This window comes from Ceratotherium simum, chromosome 21 (assembly GCF_057802395.1).
Source record: "Ceratotherium simum simum isolate JZ-2026a chromosome 21, ASM5780239v1, whole genome shotgun sequence".
Taxonomy (NCBI): Eukaryota; Metazoa; Chordata; class Mammalia; order Perissodactyla; family Rhinocerotidae; genus Ceratotherium; species Ceratotherium simum.
In genome coordinates this window covers 29,836,841-29,859,448 of record NC_141920.1, presented here as the reverse complement: position 1 = coordinate 29,859,448, position 22,608 = coordinate 29,836,841, and the positions used below count along the sequence as shown (strand labels likewise).

The 22,608-nt window shown below is 44.1% G+C and overlaps 1 protein-coding gene across 1 annotated transcript; it reads left to right on the top strand.

Moving 5' to 3' along the window:
• The first annotated feature begins 2,172 nt into the window (after nt 1-2,172).
• On the top strand, nt 2,173-21,417 carry LOC106800146 (signal-regulatory protein beta-1-like). Its single transcript, XM_087445494.1, has 6 exons — nt 2,173-2,340; nt 10,643-10,996; nt 12,680-13,000; nt 13,586-13,915; nt 19,311-19,419; nt 20,280-21,417. The coding sequence occupies exons 1-5, from the start codon at nt 2,268-2,270 to the stop codon at nt 19,415-19,417; spliced, it is 1,185 nt and encodes a 394-aa protein (XP_087301620.1). The 5' UTR covers nt 2,173-2,267; the 3' UTR covers nt 19,418-19,419; nt 20,280-21,417.
• Nucleotides 21,418-22,608: the final 1,191 nt, after the last annotated feature.

Sequence of the window (22,608 nt, the reverse complement as noted above, 5' to 3'; positions counted from 1 at the left end):
TTTATTCATGTTGATACATGTAGCTCCATTTTATTACTTTTCCACTGCTCTATAGGTTTCTATTGTGAGAATATGCCACAATCTATCAATTCTTCTCATGATGGATATTGAGGGTTTATCTAATGTTTTGTTAAGACAACTTTGCAACAAACATTCTTATCTTTGTTTCTTTGGGCATATGTGGGAGAGTCCCTCTTGTTCCTCTAATGTGGTCTGCAAAGCAGCAATTTTGGTATCATTTGGGAGTTTTTGTTGCAAAAAATTTTTGATCAAGATTTGCTCTTTCCATTTACGCCTTTGATCTAGTTAGATTTTTCTGCTCTGTGTGTGTGAGTGTGTGAGCGTGTCTGTGTGTTATAGGTGGTAGGGATCTTATTTTTTTCTTCCACAATGATAAATTATCCAGCAGTCACTGATCTGCAATGCCCCCTTTGCCATATATCAAGTTTCCATAAGTCTGTGGTTCTTTTCATGAGGTCTTTGTTCCATTGCGCTTCGTGGCTATCTCCCTGTCAAAACTACACGCTGTTACTTACAATTGCTTTATCATAAATTTTCATACCTCTTTGGTGCAAATCTTCCCACCTCTTCTGGTTGATCAAAACTGTTGTGGCTCTTCTTGGTCCAAATGCATTTTTGAATCACTTTGTTGAGTTCTATGAAAAACTCTTTTAAAATTATTATTTGAGTGTGTTGAATTTATATATTAATTCAGGTAAACTGACATCTTTCCAGTATTGAGTTTTCCCATTCATGGACATGATATACCTCTATTTATTTAGGTTTTCCTTTATGACTTGCAATTTACAATTTTGCAGGTTTTTTTCCCCCTATAATGATCTTATGCATCTCTAATTAGAGCTATCTTTAATGCTTTCTGATTTATGGAATCTTTAAAATTATTATTATTGTTTTCAGTGGTTTTTGACTATCGTATAGGATTATAATTGAGTTTTGAACAAAATTTACATCCAGCAAGCTTATAAAACTCTCTTGTTAATGCTAATAGTATGAACATTCTCTTTATGTGTAACTCTGATAACATAAATCTAATAATCTAAAATTAGTTTCTCCCTTTATCAAAGTTACATACTCACACGGTTTAAGATTCAAATAGTTCTACAGGTTCTAATATGAAAACTGGAGTCTCCCTAACCCCCCATCACTTCCACCTCCCAGGGGCAACCATTTGCAACTCTTTAACTGATGATTTTAGATTTTACTGCCATATTGCATAGAGCACACTCATATTGCTACTTCTTGATTTCTGACTCTTAGGCATTATTTATTGACTTCCTACTAAGGAAGGTGAGGATACAATGTTGTGTTACTCCAGACCTCATGCCTCACATGCACACTTTCTATTCCCCATTGCCCTAATATAATTATACTATAATTTTGGATAACTTACTAGTCAGTGTCTATGTTATAATGACTATGAGATTGTTGTTTATGCTGAATCCTGTAACATTCCCACCTTTTGCTTATGCTGGTCCTCTCATGTGTGTGTCTATGTAACCACCACCATATCAGGATCAGAACAATTCCATGACCACAAAGGTCTGCTTTGTGCTGGCCCTTTAGAGTGACACCCATCACCACGATACCAAACCTCTGGCAAATGCCAATCTTTTCTCTATCTCTATAACTTCAAGAATGTTATATAAGCAGAATCATACAATATGTGACATTTTGAGATTGATTCTGTGCATTCCACAAAATGACTTCAAGAAACTTACTAGCTGAGTGGTATTTCCTTGTACGGATGCAGCACAGTTGTTTAACCATTCACTTATTATTGAGCTTTGGGATGTTTCCCATTTCTTGCTATTACAAAGAAAGCTACTCTAAACATTCATGCGTGGGTTTTTGTGTGGACATCAGTTTTCATTTCTCTGAAATAAATGCCTGGGAGTGTAATTGCTGGTCATATAACCCACTTCCCCTCCTGAAAGAAGTCAGGAAATGATTCCTTTTGTTGACAGGAGGAAGCATTATTTCTACTAGGCCTGTCCATGTCTCTCTGAAAACATAAGTTGAGTAACTCCTCAGTTGTAGCTGACTCCTCTTCCTGATTCCTATTTCACAATCTAGAAGCAGGAACTGTCTAGATCTAGAAGCAGGTTGCTGTCACAGCCTTGTCACCCCGTCATAGGCGCTTCCTCTTATATCATGGGAGGCGGGACTTCCCTCCTCTCCACAGAGCACAGAAGTCAGGGTTCTCCCCAGCACACGCTGGAACAGAGCAGGCTCCTCAGGCCTCCAGGATGCCCATCGCTGCCTCCCGGCCCCGCCCCCCTCCTCCTTGCCTGCTGCTGACTCTACTGCTGGGACTCACAGGTGAGCACTCCCTGGGGTAGAAGCCCCTCCTTCTGTCTTGGGACATTTAGGGCCTCCAGGTAAACACCGGTGCACCACCCAGAGCTACCAGACATGGCCCAGGACCGGGCATTATCTGAGAGCATGAAATCAGGGATCTGAGCGTTTTCTCTTTGGGTCCATCACCTGCAGATGATCACCACAGGCGATGAAACAGATGGTGCTTCAAACAGCAACAAAGACGACTTTGTGTATATTAACTCGTCTAATCCTCACAGCAACCTTCTTGATAGCTAGGACCATTATCCCCAATTTACAGATGTGAAAACTGAGGCTGAGAGAGTAACTTTCCCATTGTCACCTACCTAATTCAGTGGAGCAGCCGGGATTCAAGTCCAGGCCAACCAGCTCCAGAGTTCATTCGTTCACCATGCTTTGCTGCTGAGCTTCTCAATGGAGGCCAATTGCAGAAAAATCAGCAAGTACAGAGAAGCAAACAGAAGGATCACCATCACGCCACTGAGAGATCACCAAAGTTTCACTTCCGCTGTGTGTACTCACAAATTTTGTTAATGATGTGTTGGGTGGTTCCTTGTGCCAATCATTTTTACTGAGCTCTTAATATGTATTATAATTTCATCAAATTTTCAGAACAACTTTGTATACATGCTATGCCACACTTTTATATCTATTTGTGAATGCATGCATTTATGTGTGTGTTCATGTGTATCAGTTGGTGTGAGAAAGTGTACACACACACATACACAGGCACACACACACACAGGACTTTTGAAAAGACATTCCTTATTGTTTTCTTCAAATCATTTTCAGTCTACATGAAATGCACGTTGAACAGATGTTTAATTTTCCCTGTCTCTCAGCCAACATCCCTCCTTTCTACTTCTCTAAATTTGCCCCTTACCCTCCTCAAACTCTTAAGAGAAGCAAACTCCTCTGTTTTGTGTGTTACTATCTTGGAGTTCCACTTCCACGCTGGACAGAGGTGAGGAGGAGAGAAGGGGATGAAGATACAGAGACTCCTGCCTATATGATCTGTATCTGTAATTATATCCATATCCGTATCTGTATCCGTACCCATATCTGTATCTCTGTCATCTAACGTCAGCTGAAGCCTCCCTCCCTCAGGAAATCTAATGAGTAATAACTTCAATGTCTTGAACACTCACCATGTCCACACACTGTTGGAAATGCCTACGGCTGTTTTATCAAGAGATCATTATATCCAAGGTAGATAATCTTGTCACCCCTACCTTACAGATAAGAAAATGGGAGCATGGAGAGGTTCAGGGTCACTCAGTGGTCAATGGTAGAAGCTATGATTTCAACTCAGAACAAATTCTAGAGCTCACGGATTTAACCATTACCTGACTTCCATCCCATGAGATTTCTGCAGCTTCTGCCAGTGGGTGTGGGGAATGGTGAGGTGTGGGGAATAGAGTTTGTGCTTTTCTTCTCCTGGGCTTTTCTGCCTCCTGCATGTATGCAATTTGCTTTTGTTTTTCACCAAGTCCTCTACATGGGAAACTCAGTTTCTGAAAAATTTCCATTGGGATTATCCACTTAAAACACACTTCCGGGTCCCTGGCAGGTGTCACACTGGGCAGTTTACTCATCATACAAATATTTATCGGACACCTACTATGTGCCAGGAGCTTATATAGGAACTTGTGGTACATTGGTGAATAAAAGAGACAAAGTAGTTGTCCTCATGAAGCTTATAACCTAACGGGGAAATGACAGTAAACAATAGACATAATAAATGGCTAAAGAACGTGTTGTATTAGAAAGCAATAAGTGAAAGGAAGGAATTAAAGTATAGGTGGATAAGAGAATTGGGAGACTCTGTCGGTGGGATATATTTTAAACAGGGTAGTCTGGACAGGCTTCACTGAGAAGGGAAATTTGAGCAAACAGAAAAAGAAGGTGAAAAGCCCCCAGGTAATCTGGGGGAAGAGCCCTTCTGACAGGGAACAGCATGTACAAAGGCCCTGAGAATAGGATCTTCCTGCTATATTCAAGGATTTTGGCTTTTGCTCTGAGTGACATGGCTGGCATTGCAAGGTTTTGAAGAAAGAAGTAACATGATTTGACATGAGTTTTAAATTATTCTAGCATTTGGTTGAGAGTAGACTAAACAGGACATAAATAGAAGCAACTAGAACCTGTAAGAGGTCACTGCCTTCATGCAAACAAGAAGTGGCTCGCGCCAGGACAGTAGCTGGTAGAGATAGGGGAAAGAGGCCAGATTTTGGATGCATGCTGGAGTGAAGTCAACAAGATTTCCTGATGCATAGGATTGGAGTGAGAGGGACAGACTCCTAGCGTTTGGGGCCTGAGCATCTGGAAGAGTAAGGGTGCCTCAGCTGAGACACAGAGGGCTGTGGGGGAAATTCAGGAGTTCACTTTGGGTCATGTTAACTGTAGATGTTTATTTCCATCCAAGGAACATGTCCAGTGGGCAGTTGACATACAAGTCCAGAGTTCAGGGGAAAGATCTGGGCCAGAGAAGTAAGTACAAGAATTACAGATACACAGATGGCAGATGGAACTCGACCCTCTGCTCCCTCTTCTCTCCTCCCTCCTCTATTCCTTCCATTTCTCCCTCCAAGATTCATTCATATTTCTCCCCATTTTTTTCTTAGCAGTTCCAATCTTCTTCTCCAGACTTAAAAACCCAAACCACCTGATGTTATGGGCGCACCAAAGGACCTACCCTGGAGTAGCATATGCTTCCTTAGGAGGCAGGTTTGGTTGTAAACAGTGCTAAGTGGGTGGGGGTCACCAGCTCACACTCTGCAAAGGTAAAGCACATTTTTTTCCCTGAGGAGTAGACAAGAAATTGAAAAGAACACAGGATTTATCTGTGGCGCCACAACAGCCTGCTCCTCTGATTTATATCCCTGCCACCAGAATCCAGGCCTGTTTTTTAGGACACTTAAGATAAGAAGGAACGCTTTTCTATTTCTCTCCGTGTCCAGAAACTGGCTAGTCCCTGAGGCAGTGAAACGGAACTGGAAAGTCTTGCAGCTGCAGTTCAGTGATTGGGCCAAAGGTGACTTGTGTCCCTTCAACTTGTAACTCATTGTCCAAACACAGTCAACCACCCACAATTCTTTTCGAAACACAAGTTTGAAGTCTGCTGTTTCCATGCTTGCTCGCATGGCTCTATCTCTCCATTCAAGAGCAGGTTTCTCAAATCTATAAGCCTTTGGGACCACACATTTTGTCTTTCTCCTTGAGCCATTTAGTCCAATTCAGAAGCTCTTCATGGGGCGATCACCTTGTGTTAGTACATATTTTTGATGGTGGCAAAATACACGTAACCTAAAATTTACTGTTTTAACCATTTTTAAGGATACAATTCAACGGCATTAAGTACATTCACAATGTTGTGAAACAGTCACCACCATACATTTCCAGACCTTTTCCACATGCTAAGCAGAAACTCTCTTCCCGTTAAACAGTAAGTCCCCTTTCCTCCTTCCCTCCAATGGCTAACCTCCGTTCTACCTTTTGTTACTATGATTTTGCCTATTCTAGGTGCTTCATATAAGTGGGATCATATATTTGTCCTTTTGCATCTGGTTTATTTCACTTAGCATAATATTTTCAAGTTTCATCCATGTTATAGGATGTATCAAAATGTCATTGATTTTTAGGGCTGAATAACATTCCATAATATTTGTACACCACATTTTGTTTATCCATTCATCTGTTGGTGGAAATTTGGGTTGTTTCTACTACCTTTTGGCTATTGTGAATAATGCTGCTATGGACATTGATGTACGTGCGTCTGAGTCCCAGCTTTTAATATTTTGGGGTATATACCTAAGAGTGGAATTGTTGTGATCATATGGTAAATTTTATGTTTAACTTTTTAAGAAGCCACCACTGTTTTCCACAGTGGCTGCACCATTTTATATTCCTACCAGCAATGCACAAGAGTTTCAATTTCTCCTCGTTTTTGCCAACACTTATTTTCTGTTTTTTATTTTGTTCTGATGATAGGCATCCTAAGCAATGTGGAGGATTTTCTCATAGTGGTTTTGACTTGCATTTTTCTAATGACTAGTGTTGTTGGGCATCTTTTCTTGTGTTTACTGACCATTTGTATATCTTCTTTGGGGAAGTGTCTTTCAAGTCCTCTGTCCATTTTTAGTTGGGTTTTCTGTTAATTTGTTGTTGAATTGTAGGAGTTCTTCATATATTGTGTGTATCAATCCCTTGAGATATATGCTTTGCAAATACTTTCTCCCATTCTGTGAGTTGTCTTTTGATTCTCCTGGTAGTATCCTCTGATGTCCAATAGTTTTTGATTTTGATGAAGTCCAATTTACATAGTTTTTCTTTTGTTGCCTGATTTTTTGGTGTCATATCCAAAAAATCATTGCCAAATCCAATGTCATGAAGACTTTTACCTGTGTTTTTTTTCTTAGAATTTTATAGTTTTAGCTCTTACATATAGGCCTGTATCTATTTTGAGTTCATTTGTGTGTATGGTATAAAGTAAAAGGTCCAACATCATTCTTATGCGTGTGGATATCCAGTTTTCCCAGTATCATTTGTAGAAAAGACTGTCTTTTCCCCATTGAATGGCCTTGGCACCCTTGTTGAAAAATCACTCGACCATAAACGTGAGGGTTTATTTCTAGGCTCTCTATTCTGTTCCATGGTTTATATATCTGTAATGTCAGTACCAAACTACTTTGATTATTATAGATTTGTACTAACTTCTTAAATCAGGAAGTGTGAGTCCTCTAACTGTGTTCTTCATTTTCAGAATGGTTATTTGGGGTCCCTTGGGATTTCATATGCTTTCTTCTATCTCCTCAAAAAATATTTCTGCCATTGAGATTTTTTTTTTTTTTTTTTTGGTGAGGAAAACTAGCCCTGAGCTAACATCCGATGCCAATCCTCCTCTTTTTTCTGAGGAAGATGGCCCTGGGCTAACATCCATGCCCATCTTCCTCTACTTTATATGGGATGCTGCCACAGCATGGCTTGACAAGCAGTGCATCGGTGTGCGCCCAGCATCCGAATCTGTGAACCCCGGGCCGCCTAAGTGGATTGCGCGCACTCACCCGCTGGGCCACCAGGACGGCCCCTTGCCCTTGAGATTTTGACAGAGATTGTATTTTTTTTTTAATTGAAGTAACATTGGTTTTCACATTTTATAAATTTCAGGCATACATCATTATACTTCTGTTTCTGCACTGATTACATCATGTTCACCACCTAAATACTAATTACAGTCCATCACCACACACATGTGCCTAATCATCCCTCTCGCCCCCCTCCCTCCCGTCCTCCCCTCTGGTAACCACCAATCCAAACACAGATTGTATTGAATCTGTAGATTGCTTTAGGTAGTATTCAGTATTTATCTTAACAATATGAAGTCTTCCAACCCATGAACATGGGATGTTTTTCCCTGTATTTATGTCTTCTTTAATTTCTTTCAGCAATGTTTTCTACTTTTCCGTGGACAAGTGTTTCCTCTCCATGGTTCAATTTACTACTAAGTATTTTATATCTTTTGATGCTATTGTAAATGGAATTGTTTGCTTGATTCCCTTTCTGGATTGTTCATCACTAGTGTATAGAAATGCAACTGATTTTTACCTGTTGATTTTGTATCCTGCAAATTTGCTTAATTTATTTATTAGCTCTAACAGGTGTGTGTGTCTGTGTGTGTGTGTGTGTGTGTGTATGTGATCTTTAGTGTTGCTGCATATAAAATCATGCCATGTGCAAACAGAAGTGGTCTTACTTCTTCCTTTCTATTTTGAATGCCTTTTATTTATTTCTCTTGCCTAATTGCTTTTGCTAGAACTTCCAGTATTGTGTTGAATAGAAGTGCTAAAAGTGAGTATCTTTTTCTTGTTCCTGATTTTCAGGGGAAAAACTTTCAGACTTTCTCCATTTCTGAATACGATGTTAGCTGTGGGTTTTTCATATATGACTTTATGATTTTGTAGAAGTTTCCATCTATTCCTTGTTTATTGATTGTTTTCATCATGAAAAAATCTGGCTTTTGTCAAATGCTTTTCTGCATCGAATAAGATGATCATGTGGCCTTTGTTTTTCATTCTGTTAATGCGATAGATTACATGGTTTGAATTTCATATGTTGAACCATACTTGCATCCCAGGAATAAATCCTACTTGGTCGTGGTGTGAAATTTAATATGCTGTTGAATTTGGGGTGCTAGTATTTTGTTGAGGATTGTTGCATCAGTTTTTGTGAGAGATATTGGTCTGTTTTCTTGCAGTGCATTTGTCTGGCTTTGGTATTAGGATAATGCTGGCCTTCAAATGAGTCTCAGAATGACTCTGGATAAGATAGGAAGACTGCCTTCATCTTCAACTTTTTGGAAGAATTTGCAGAGGATTAGTGTTAGTTCTTCCTTACATGTTTGGTAGAATTCACCAGTGAAGTCTGTTGCTCCGGGGCTTTTCTTTGTTGGGAGATTTTTGATTATTGATTAATCTCCTTCCTAGTTAAAGGTCTATTCAGATTTTCTATTTCTTCGTGATGCAGTCTTGGTAAGTTGTGTATTTCTAGGGATTTGTCCACTTCATATAGGTTATCCAATTTACTGGTGTTCACTTGTTCATAGTAGTGTTTTATCATCGCTTTTATCTCGGCAAAATTTTGTAGTGTTCTTTAATTTCTGATTTTAGTTATTTGGGTCTTCTCTCTGTTTTTCTTCGTCAATCTAGCCAAAGATTTGTCAATTGCGTGGATCTTTGTGAAGAACCTCTCTTGGTTTTCTTGATTTTATCTGTTGTTTTTCTATTTACGATTTAGTTATCTCTGCACTAATCTTTATTATATTCTTCCTTTTGCTATCTTTGAGTTTATTTTTCTCTTCTTTGTCTAATGTCTTAAGGTATATAGTTATTAATTTATGATATTTTGGTATGTTGTATTTTTGTTTTCATTTGTCTCAAGGTCTTCTCTAATTTCTCGTGTGATTTCGTCCTTGACTATTGATTTTTTAAGAGTGTGTTGCTTGATTTCTTTGTATTTGTGGATATTCCATTTCTCCTTCTCTTATTGATTTCTAGTTTTATTTTTCAGACTGTTTCACTAGTGGACTGCTTGAATAGTCCTTCATCCAGATTCCAATAAATTGCCTTATTCAACCTGTGTATCAATGCCATATACACAGATTTTTGTTATGGAAACTGGTTTCTGAAAGTCAGAAGAGATCTGTGTGGTAGGCAGAACAATGGTCCTCCAAAGTGATCCTTTCCCTAATACTCAGCACGTGTGAATATTTTACCTTTCATGGCAATTTTTTTACATTTTGCAGAAGTGATTAAGTTAAGACTGTTGATATGGGGAGATTATCCTAGATTATCAAGGTGAGCCCAATGATATCATAAGGGTCCTCAGAAGAAGGAGGCAGGAAAGTCAAAGGTAGAGAAGTACAAGTGATAATGGAAGCACGAGGTTGGAGTGATAGGAAGACTGGAACCATGAGAAAAGGAATGTGGGCAGCCACTGGGACTAGGAAGGTAAGGAAGAGAGCCTCCAGAAGAAATGCTGCTTGGCTGACACCTTGATTTTATCCCAGCAACACCAATTGTGGACTTCTGACCTCCAGAACTATAAGATAAAAATTTCTATTGTTTTAAGCCACTAAGTTTTTGGTAATTGGTTACAGCAGGATTAGGACACTAATGCCACATTATTATGCTATGGATAAAAAAATCCCAGGTACTTGAAAGAACGTTTTACTTCTTAATTAAACTATATATTCATTCTGTGTTGGGAGCTCTGCCCATGAGTGTCACTCAAGTATCCAGGTTGATGGAGCAGACCCATCCTGAGCATGTGGATCTCTGCATAAGAGGGAAGTTGATGCATAGAGGTTCTTGTAGTTAAATGCATATCCCGCTAAATTCCTTTGTTACTCTTGCTCACAACTCATGGTCTAAAAACGTCTCATGGTCCTACCCAATGCAAAGGTCCAGAAATACAACACGCCCTGAGGCCAGAAAGTGGACAGCCAGAAATATTTGGCAAAGCATGAAACCCCCAGAGAGGGCAAAGGCACTCAAACCGACTCTCTGCCACATCTCTTAACCTCTCTGTGCCTCAGTTCCCCATTTGTACTAGGGTCTCACATTGCAGGCTTCTTGTGAGGGTTACCTGTGATGACATATGCAATGTGCTGAGCTCAAGGCCCACTCGTGCTGTGCACTGGGTCAGTGAAAGCTGTTGTTGATAAACACTTGAGAAAACCTACAAGATCACATAGGGATGAATAAATGATGGATTTGGTTTCCTCCAGGAGCAGCAGGTGAGGAGCTGCAGGTGATTCAGCCTGAGAAGTCAGTGTCAGTTGCAGCTGGAGAGACGGCCACTCTGCGCTGCACCATGACCTCCCTGCTCCCTGTGGGGAACGTCCTGTGGTTCAGTGGGACAGGGCCAGGCCGGGAGTTAATCTACAATTTCAAAGGAGGCCACTACCCCCGAGTAACAAATGTTGGAGACACCACAAAGAGAGACAACATGGACTATTCCATCCGCATCAGGAACATCACCCCAGCAGACACTGGTATCTACTACTGTGTGAAGTTCCAGAAAGGGAGCCCTGATTATGTGGAGTTTAAGTCTGGACCAGGCACCCAGCTCACCGTGAGTGGTGAGTACAGCGTGGGCCTCCTTCGTCCCTTGGTGTTTGACAACAAGTCAATAATAACGCCCCCCATTCTTTGAGCAACAGCAAGAATCAGGTGTGGCAGTGGGTGCTTATGTTCATGATCTGATTTCACCGCATTCCACAGATCAGGGAAGTTGAGGCCTGGAGAGGTCGTGCTAGTTGCTCAAGGCCCCACTGCTGGTAAATGGGGGGAAAATTCTGGAATGCCCATCTGCCTGGCTCCACAGCCCTTGCCTTTTCAATCCAGTCCAGCCCTTTGTTCCAGGGATGAGGGAACTGAAAGTCTGAGTGACTCACCCAGTCACAGGGCCAGACCTCGCCCCTGCCCCCAGAGAGCGCCCCTCAATGTGGCCAAGTCTTCCTTTACTCAACACTTACTGAGCACCTACTGTGTGCCACGCTCTGCTCTGTGCTGTGGAAGCAGCAGTGGACCAAGCAGGCAAAGGCTCTTCTCCCAGGAAGCTCACGTCCTCTTCCCTTCCTGTGAGGAGAAATCCAGGCAGGGCAGGGAGGGAGAACGTGTGTTTCTTCTTTTCATCCTCAGAAACATCACACAGAGAGGAATCCCTAAGAGGCCCAGACTCTCTGTTTACTCTGACAGTCTGGCTGGAGGAGAGACACAGAGATTTGGTGTTCTCTGTGTGTCTGTCCAGAAAACCTTCGTGTGATTCAGGGACCAACTCACACAGTCCCTGAAGGCTCCAGGCAGAGCTGGGCCATCTCAGAATGTCCCTCACCCAGGGAAGAGGTTCCTCATGTAGGTGATTTAGGGGTTCCCCATGGAGGCAGCAAAGATGCTCATTTAGGATTTTCTGCCAGAGGGCCAGGATCCTGAATCCTGCAAAGTCAGTGCACAATGGACCGTTAGGCCCATCCAGCCCCATGCCCCGTGTACAGATGGGGAGCTGGGCTACGTGCCCACGGGTACACAGCCAGTGAGTGAGGGGATCATTCCAGAACCCAGATCTGATTCCAGTCAGGCTCTGTCCTGCCTCAACATTGGACACTCTTTCCCTGGAAGAGCCTGGCCCATCATTTGTGCTGGATAAAAGCTTGTTACATCAAACCATTGAACAGAGAGCTAGCATTTCTCCTTTTCATCAGTTTCCCAAAGGTTCAGAAGCCCCTTGCATTCAGACCCCGAGGCCCGAGGAGATTGGGAACCTCTCCACACCTTCAACTGCATCATCCCCATTCAAGCGTTCCATATCACACCAAGAGCTGCGCGTTGTTTCCACAGCTGCATAACATCCATCATATGGAGACAGCATCCTTCATTCTAGTCTTCCATTGATGGATACAGAGTTGTTCCTAACCTTGGGATATTAGACCAGCCCTGCACCACTCTACTCAAGTGGGAGACGCCCACTGGAGGTGGCATTGCTATGTCAGTGGGTGTGTGTATTTTAATTTGTTGGATATTGACAAATTTCCCTCCTAGACAGGGTAGAAATTGAGTATCCCCACAACCCTGCCCATTCCTCAGAGTTCACCTCTGGGAACACGTGTTTCCTCCTCTGTAAGATGAGGATGATGACCCTCCCTCCCAGCAATAATACAAGGATTAAAAAATAATATATTGAAGGTTCTTAACAGTGTCACTTGCCTATAGTAAGTGATGATAATCATGATCATGTTTATTTTTTATAAATGATCCTTTTGTAGCCAAACCCACTCCCCCCGTGGTATCGGGCCCCACGGTGAGGGTCCCACCTGAGCAGACAGTGAGCTTCACCTGCGAGTCCCACGGCTTCTCCCCCAGAAACATCACCCTGAAGTGGTTCAAAAATGGGAATGAGCTCCCAGCCTCCCAGACCAACGTGGACCCAGAGGGAGACAGCGTTTCCTACAGCGTCTCCAGCACAACGAAGGTGGTGCTGGCCCCGGGGGATGTTCGCTCCCAGGTCATCTGCGAGGTGGCCCACGTCACCCTGCAGGGGGACCCTCCTCTTCGTGGGACGGCCATCTTGTCTGAGACCCTCCGAGGTAGATGCCCCTCAGCCTAGCCCAAGCCCACAACTGCCCCCAGGGCCCCAAGCCCACTCCTCCCCCTGCTGTTTGCTCCAGGCCTGAATTTCCTGGAATCTAGTTCCTGACCGTCCTTGCCAATCACCAGGCACCTGGATGTGCTGGTCACTCACCTGTTTTAACGGCAGCTGCCAGGTGAACACCTGCCATGTGCCAGGCTCGAAGCTAGGTCGTGTCGTCTACTTTACCAATAGCAGCTCCAGTTACTGAGCACCTACTCTAAGCCCAACCCCTGCCTACTTGGTGATTTCATTTATTTTGCTACAGTTATTCTGCTCCCACTGTATGCCAGGGGCTGTGATTCTTGATTTCACTCCTTATGACCCTAATAGGAGCTACCAGTCCCTGAGCACCTACTGTGATCCTGGCACTGTGCTTTGTGATCTTATTCACATGAAAAGAGCACCCTCAGTGTTTGAGTGCCTGCTGCATGCCTAGCACTGTCCTGGTGATTCCTGTCTGTGATGGGAGCTAAGTTATGGAGCCCTCCTCTGTGATCTGTCTGTTCCATAAGGTCAGAGCTTCTGCCCTGTGCTGTTTCAGTTCCGCCCACCTTGGAGGTTTCCCAACACCCCATGGTAGGGAACCTGGTGAACGTCACCTGCCAGGTGAACAAGTTCTACCCCCGACACCTAAAGCTGACCTGGTTGGAGAATGGAGACATGTCCCGAACAGAAATGGCCTCAACACTCATAGAGAACAAGGATGGGACCTTTAACTGGACGAGCTGGCTCCTGGTGAACTCATCTGCTCACAGGGAGGATGTGGTGCTCACCTGCCAGGCGGAGCATGACAGGCAGCCGGCGGTCACCAAACACCAGACCCTGGAGGCCTCTGCCCACCAGAAGGAGCAGGACACAGGTGGAACCCCTGGTGAGGCCTCCACTCCAACTGAGCTGGCTCTTTTAAAATTTTATCTTTTTTATAGTCATTAATGCTTGTTATAGAATAATCTAGAAGTTTATAAATATAAAGCACAACTTGGAAGTGAGCTAGCCTCTCCCAAATCAAACACTCCAAGAGTCACCACTGGTAAGAGTTTGGTGCATATCTTTATAGATCTGTTGGTATAAATATACGTTAAAGAAAAAAGAAGGGAAGGAGGGAGGTCATCCTTTTCATAGCATCCGCCTCTTGCTTTCTCTACCTAACAATGACTATGTCACCATCAACGTCAACCCACTTCCCTCTTCCTTGTTCTTTGTAAGCTCTGCCTAGTCTCTATTCCGTCCTAACAATGACTATGTTCACCATCCACGTCAGCCCATCTCTCTCCTCCTTGCTCTCTCTAACCTCTGCCTAGTCTCTATTCCATCCTGGACTTTTCCATCCACATCATTAATGTCACTCCAGCAGATGCCTGCACCTGCTAACTACTCTGTGAAATTCTCAGAAGGGAGCCCTGAGGACATGGGGTTTGAATCTAGACCAGTTACCTGGGTGACCCTGAGTGGTCACAACACAAGACTCCTTTGTTCCCTGATTTCTGACAATGGGCCAGTAATCACAACCGCTCACTGCACATTTACTATATGCAAATTCCAGTTCCTCTGTGATCTCTTTTCCTGCTTCAACTACCCTGTGTGTTTGGAGTGTTACCTCTGAGACTTGAGGAGCAATGGTGAGTATGTTGTTGAAGACTTTTTGCTGTTAGACCATGTGATTGGGCTAAATTAATCAAGGTAAATCTGAGTCCCTGAGGACAGGGACCACCAGCCTGTGCAGGAAATACATGCTAATTAGAAACACATTCCTCCTCTGCTGGGCATTGTCCCAGGGACCTACAAAGTCCCCCTTTCTGTGAACAAAATATGTCTCATTTCTCTCTCATGTAACATCAGAAGGGAATAGAGTCAGGCTTCCAGGAATCTTGACTCCAGAAGAGCTTTCAAAGGCCCACGTTCCTTCCGTCTGCTCTATGGAGTTGTCCTCATCTGCTGGGTCAACCTGGGACGCTAAGTTTCCATGACCCTGCCTGCTGGAAGAGTAAGATAGGAAAATGAAGACAATTTCCCTTAAAACAAGAGACATGCAGAAATTGCATAATTGTGTCCACTAATAACTTGGTCAAGTATGCACATCCAGGTGCACGTGTAGTCCACTATTGTGTGATCATATGATTAAGGACATTGGTTTTCTACAATACCAATACCATTACACATTTAATAAAATTAACAATAATTCCCTAATATCATCTAAAATGGAGTATACGTTTACATTTTCCCAAATTTCTTTTATAGCTGTTTTTAAACCTGCAAAATGGTTTTAATTCATCCATAAATGCTTGGTAGACTATTCCTGTGCAACCATCAGGGTCTCAAAAATTCTTTTTCATGAATATTTAAATTATGAGTTCAATTTCCTTAATAGTTTAGGGCTATTCAAATTATTTATTTCATATAGAGTAAATTGTGGCAGATTGTGCTTTTTGAGGAGTTTCGTCCATTTTCTCTAAGTTCGCAAATCTATCTGTAGGATTGTACTCAATCTCCCCTTATTATTCTTCTGACATCTGCAGGGTCTATAGTATGTCCCGCCTTTCATTCCTGATTTTAGAATGTGTCATTCCTCCTTTTTTTATTGTCAGTCTTGCTAGAAGTTTTTCAATGTTATTGATCTTTCCAAAGAATCTGCATTTTGCTTCAGGGATTTTTATCTATTGTTTCTCTGTTTTCAATTTCATTGATTTTTCTCCTCTTTTCTGTACTATTTCCATCCTTCCTTCTGCTTTGGGTTTATTTTGCTCCTCCTTTTCTAGTTTCCTGAGGCAGGAGCTTAGATGATTGGTTTTATGCTTCTCTTTTCTCTAATGCCATCCTGGTCTCCTCCTGTGCTGGGTAGTCAGGAGAGTGGAATCTTGACCCCTGGCTGCTGTGTCCTCCCTCCAGTCCTCAGGGCCCAGCCAGTCTGCTTCCTCATCCTCCTGTCAGTGTCCTCCTGTGCTTGTACCTCGCGTTGTTTCTAGGGGTCAGATTGTACTGAAGGGGGAGAGCAGGGAGAGATGGGTCCACACCATCCTGTCTGGACCAGCCTGAGTTTGCTCCTCAGTCTCCACCTCCCCCGGGGCTCAGACCAGGGCTGTTAGTTCTGGTCCTCTCAGTGTGCCTGACCGAGTACCCTCGCTAGCGTACTGAGTCTGGAAATGGTTTTTGGGTTGTCCAGGTTGGCAGGCTGGAGCAAAGTGCAAGATGTCTCTATGACCCTGCTGCAGCAGGATGCCCAGCCTGTCCCGGGCATCTGAGGGCTCCAGCCACTGCAGTCCTGGGTGCAATGGGTCTGGCGTGAGGATGAGCATCTTTGGGTTCATTTGTATGTTGTTGGGGTATTTACAATATTTCTAGCTTAATGACCCTCTCTTCTCTTAGTACAGTATAATCCACGTGTGTTAATGGAGTTTGGGTGGGTTGGTTGGTTTTGACAGTGAGACAAAGGTTCTGAGGGCTCTGAGTTTTTTGGTTCTCTTTTTCTTCAGGATCTTAAATTTCCCTCCCCTCCTTTTCCTTTTTCCCTTCACTACTCAATTGCCAAACAGCACTTCTTCCTTTTTCTCTGCCTTTTTGCCCAGAAGTTATGCCCTTTAAATTGAGCCCGTCCCTTTTGTCACATCTGTCCTTTAAAATGTCCCAGCCTCCTTTATTAGGTTCCTATTGCCCCTGTAAAAATTTACCACACTTTCTGTGGCTTTAAACAACACAAGTGTATTATCTTACAGCTCTAGAGATCAGAGGTCCACAGTGGGTGGCAGGGCTGCACTCCTTCTGGAGGTTCTAGGGGAGAATCCATGTCCTTGTCTTCTCCAGCTCCTAGAGGCCGGCTGCATTCTTTGGGTAAGGGCCCCACCTCACTCTGACTTCTGACTCTGTCATCACATCTCCTACTCAGACTCTCCTGCCTCCCTCTTTCACTTACAAGGATCTTTGTGATTACCCTGTCTCCACTCAGATAACCCAAGATAATGTCCCCATCTCAAGATCCTTAACTGAATCACCAAGGTGAGTGTCTTTTGCCATGTAAGTAACAAATTCACAGATTCGGAGGATTCTGTGCCAACCCTTTTCAAACAGGCATACTTTGAAACCCCCTCTGTGCTCTAACCTGCAGGACAGACACTTTTTCAATATTCTCAAATTTAATGTGGATTTACTAGTGATGGTGGGATTTCTAAATAACTCTCAGGCTCACCTTTTAGCTGCCCTTGTCACTTTTTCTCATGGCTGAGTGAGGCTGGGATGGCAGCCTTGTTACAGACGGCGTACTAGTGTTTGGTGATTTTTCTCTTTGATTCAGTTATTTTGCAGTTTTAGCATTTTCTCTTCAGCTAATACTGGGAGTCAGTTTTGTGTGGAATTTACTTTCCCTTCTTTGTGTTTTCTTGTGGTTGGAGAGGTCGCTTTTGGAGACAAGGAGCTGTTCTGCTGCCATTGCCCTGGTGCCCGGGAGTCACTGAAGATTCCTGAGTGCTTTGGCCCATGTGTCCCTGTCCCACATCTCATGGCCCATACGTCCCCATCAGGGCCCTATTCTGGCAGACAGGCCCACTGCAGTTGAGAGTTCAGACTCCTCAGTAGCTCTGCTAATATAATTGTGTCCTGGGCCTATCCTCAGTTCTTCTGCCCCCTGGCTCTGGGAGATAAGACTCTGCAGTGCCACCAGGAAGTCCTCTGGCTTTCACACTTCACCTTTCAGTTGTGATTAATCTCTCTTACTTTTCATTGTCTTTCTCCAAAGGATTGATCCCCAGCAACAGGCATCCAATTCCATAGTCCTTATAATTACCATTTCCTATTCAGTTTCAAATGCTGGACACCAAGGTATTCTCTTGCTCTGGTTACACCCTCCCAGTTCACCACTGGTGAAGTTTGAACACTTGCACCACTAGGGGGAGCAGGGCCTCCCCTGCTCCACCTCCGGGCAGTGCTGGGGTCCTCTTGGCCAGCCAGCCCAGTCATCCAATTGCAAATTTGCATTTAGAGTTTGCTTTCCAGACCACTCCCAGATGGACACCCATATGTCAGTTATGGTGGGAAGAGACCCTGAAGTGGACATGAGAATGTGGAAGCTTATCGTGGAGTGCAGCCAGGGTCAACATGCCTGTGGGAGTGAGAGCAGGACTGGGACAGGGAGCTGGTGACCTACAATCCAGGCACAACACAGACTCGGTGCTCTCACAGAGCTGTGGAGCAGGTTAGACTTTCAGAGCTGTTTTCAGTGGAGGGGAGAGGGCTGAGCCTCAGTACTCCGGTTCAGCCAGGCCTCTGATGCGAGCTGCCCTCCAGCAGGAGGTGCAAACTTGAACACAGCTCTCTTCCCCTGAGAGAAAGTCCCAGAGAGCCGCTCATGAGAACTGTCATCCTCCAGGACCCCAGGAGCAAAAGAGGGTGAGGTCTCCTCTCCTTCCTTAGGAATAAATTCATTTATAAAAAATTATTTTAATATATTTTTTTAATTTTAAAATAAAAAACTGCCCATTGTAAAAATGCAAAGAACTCAAACGTACTTCCCCAGATACAATTTTCTGAGTCTAACAGAAAGATTTCCGCTGACACAAGACCTGGGGTCAAGGTGGGCCGGATTCTGTTTGAAGCCCCTCCAAGCGTGAGACCCCATTTCCTAGACTCACCAGGCTGTTCTCCAGACAGCAGGTCTCATGAGATCAAGCTACTGTGAAGGCTCCCTCAGCTCCTGAGAACATGGGGTCATCCAGCCTCACCCCTGCTATGAATGAGGGCAGCCTTGCCTCTCTCTCACCCACTGTGAAACCTGTCCTCACTCCACTTGCATGCTGTGTGGACATTCATTCCTAGGACCCTGAGAGTATGGACTTGTCTTGGTCCCAAAGGCACGGTCTCTGTTCATTCTACAGAAAACAGTGATTGATTTCCCTAGGATTGAATCCCACTAATCTTGTGACCCTCCCTAAACTCTCTGAGCCTCAGTTTCATCATCAGAATGGTGATAGTAATACCTGCTCCAGAGAGGTATGAGGATCCAGTAAGTAAACAAGGAGACACACTTACAGGTCACTGAGTACACCTTCTCCACCCTTCCCTCCTGGGGGACAACTCTCGCATCCTGACGGTGAGGTGAATGAGAATGAGGAACATCTTAACCCTAATTTCTGCCTCGAGGTTGAGCACAGGGCAGGATGTAGGTTCAAAAACTTCCAAATGTTGATGGGCCCAGGTAGCCTCAGAGGGAGTAAGTGGAGGCCCTGGGAATGGCTCCTATGTGGCCCCTCTAATGGCTCCTCCTGTCCCTTGATTTCTAGGCCGAGAGCTGTCTACTGTCCCTCTGGTAGTCCTCCTCCTGAGCGCAAAGCTGCTGCTGGCCATCGGTGTCTCTGCCATCTACGTCCACAGGAAGTGGAGGGCCTGACTGTAAGTCGCGGGGCAGGAGGGCAGGACACGGTCTGTCCCATAAAGGGAAAGGTCAGTAAAAGGGCCATCCCACAGGACACACGTGGAGTGAAGAGAAGGTGACACACCTCCCTAAATACACTCAGGAGTATTCTGGATTCCTCTAAGAGGTTCTGAATCCCAGGAACTGTGTGGGGTCCTGCAGCAGGAGGGCTCGATTAAGGGTTTTCTTTTTTTTTTTTTTTTTTTTTTAAAGATTTTATTTATTCAGTTTTTTCCCCCCAAAGCCCCAGTAGATAGTTGTATGTCATAGGTTCACATCCTTCTAGTTGCTGTACGTGGGACTCGGCCTCACGTTGGATGGAGAAGTGGTGCCTCGGGGCGCTCCCGGGATCCGAACCCGGGCCGCCAGCATCAGAGCGCGCACACTTAACCGCTAAGCCACGGAGCCGGCCCATCGATTAAGGGTTTTCAAAGGGTGTCCACAGAGTCCTAGGGGTCCTGTAGTGGAAGTGGGCGGAGGGAAGCTTATTGAGGGACAGAAGAGTAGGTGGTTTCCTTGGAGACCATCTCTAGATTATTTGAACGCTCGGGCTGCATGGGGCTAAAGGAACCCACATTTTAGAGTAATGCTGAGAAGTCCTTGATGCTGCTCTGAGGGCTGTACCTGCTCTGACCCTCTGAGTGACAGAGTGGAAGGGATGGGGAGGGGATTAGGACTTGGGGAGGGAGGCTGAGGTGGCAGAGTCCTATGGCAGGGTCAACCTGTCCTCTCATTGCAGGTATCTCAGCAGGAGAACAGCACTGGGGACGTAGGAGGCACACAGGGAACGTTTCTGTAATGACGAGCAGATAATTAAATGTGGACATGTTTCCCACAGCTCCTTCCTTCCTTCCCTGCTGTGTGCCACCCCCAATCTCTGCTGCTCCCTTCCTTCTGTGAGTGGCCCAGCCTAAGAGAAGGAGCCTACCAGAAGCTTCCATGACTCTGCTCCAAGAGCCTCCACTCCCCGGAGACCTGCCTGCTCACACATTCCTGCTGCTCCTTCTCCCAGTCCTTGATGCCCCCAGAGCTGGGTCTTCATACATGGTCCTGAGCAGGGGCCATGGGACCTAGCACTGGGACTGACTCACGACATCTCCCTAGAAAGTGAGAAACGAGTCAAATCTACACACATTAGGATATCTCTCATCGATCGCGTTGAGACTTGGCCATGAACTACACACTCATGTCCATGCATCAAGAGTTATTCTGTCTTCTGGATTCCTGTCTACCCCCGACTCCCCAGCCTTTTTGAGTTGCTCTATTTCCTCATCAGGTCAAATGAACCCCCATTCTGATTTTAAGAAGAAAAATTATTCTCCTTCCCCTTTGCCTAAATGTCCTGCTCCTCAAACCCAGAGAGTTTTTCTAATCTCTCAGTCATGAAGGCACTCGTTCTTCTATCATCCAGCAGCCTTTTCAACCCTGTTGCTCACAGTACACATGCTGTCAGTTCAAGAGCCTAGGAGTCATCTGTGATTTCTCTTTCTCTTATATCCCATATTCATTTCTGCCTTCAACATGCTCATGTCCAATGGTGAGATGGCAAATGTTGAACAATTGATTCTCCAAAAGAAGAGAAAAAGCCTTATTTGTAGTGCCTGCCAATTTCTGGGATGTAAACACTCCCCACGTGGCCAATTTCAAGCTACTAACAGTTTAACAACCACCCTGGAAAATTCCTGAAAATGTAGCACTTTGCTCTCATGAGCCTATCCAAGCCTTCCCCTGCACACCACTGAGTTCTATCCATAATCTGCACACTTCTCACGCCACCACTGCTCCCTGTCCCCAGCCACCATCATCTCTTCCTGGACCATTGCTAGAGTCTCTAGCTGGCTTTCCTGTTTCAACCACAGCAGGTCTTTGGAAATGTGAGTCAAATCCTATCACTCCTCTGCTTCTTCCCCTGCATATCTGCATGCTTCACTCTCTCCCTTCTTTCAAGTCTCTGCTCAAATGTCACTCTATTAAAGGCATCTGTTGCCCATTCCCTTTTGCAATAATTCATTTTTGTAAAATGTGATGTGGGTTCATCACTGCGAGACAAGGAGTCAACATGACTACACGCTTTGCTGTCTATACATAAACTGAGTAACAGAGTCACAGTGATCAATCACTGCAGACTGTGAATGAAGTCACGTGATTGGTTACTGATCATGATGAGCTTCTGTCAGTTACCTGGTGATTTGTGGAGTAAGAAGAGCTAGCAGCAAAGTTTGTGCTCATGCAAATGCTCAGATTGAATTTACTGTGGTAATTGTAATTTGAACCATGTGATGGGGACTGATGTTATTTAACTGAGCTGTGGTACCTGAAATTCATGCCTATCAGCACCATGCAAAGTGAACCCTGCCTGTGTGTGTGTCTCTTCCTCTAGAGGATGTCGGTCTATCAGAGAAGGGACTATCTATCTGTATCATCAGATGTCAGAACAGTGACTGCCAGATAGTAGATCATCACATTTTTAAAAGATGAATGAATGAATACTTCATTGAGGACATTAGTTTCTACTAGATGTCTGGTTTCAAAATAAAGTTTCTCTTCATTTGACCATCTGATTTTTGTCTTCTGAAGCCCTTTTGTTAAAGACTATTCTCCCTTCTTCGTGTTTAAAAAGTCCCATCAAAAATTCAACATCATCTTGAGGCTGGCACAGTAGCATAGTGGTTAAGTTCGGTCACTCCACTTTGGCAGCCTGGGGTTCACAGATTCAGATCCTGGGCACGGACCTCCGTGCTGCTTATCAAGACATGCTATGGCAAGCGCCCCACATGTAAAGTAGAGGAAGGTGGGCAGGGATGTTAGCTCAAGGCTAATCTTCCTCAGTAAAGAGAGGAGGATTGGTAAGAGATGCTAGCACAGGGCTAATCTTCTTCACCTAAAAAAAAAAAAGTTCAACATCACCTAGAAAATAAGGAAGTACCAAAAAAAAAACCTCATTGATTGTAGTACACGAGAGTGGTGCAGGAACCAAATGAAAGAGCTCCCGAAGGCCAAAGATGGAACAATTTGAGAAGGAAAATAAAATTGTATTATGTGATGGTCTGAATGTTTGTGTCACTCTGAAACTCACGTGTTAGAATCCTAAAGCCCAATGTGATCCGGTTAGAAGATGAGGCTGTTGGAAGGTGATTAGATCATGAGGGCTCCATCCTCATCAATGG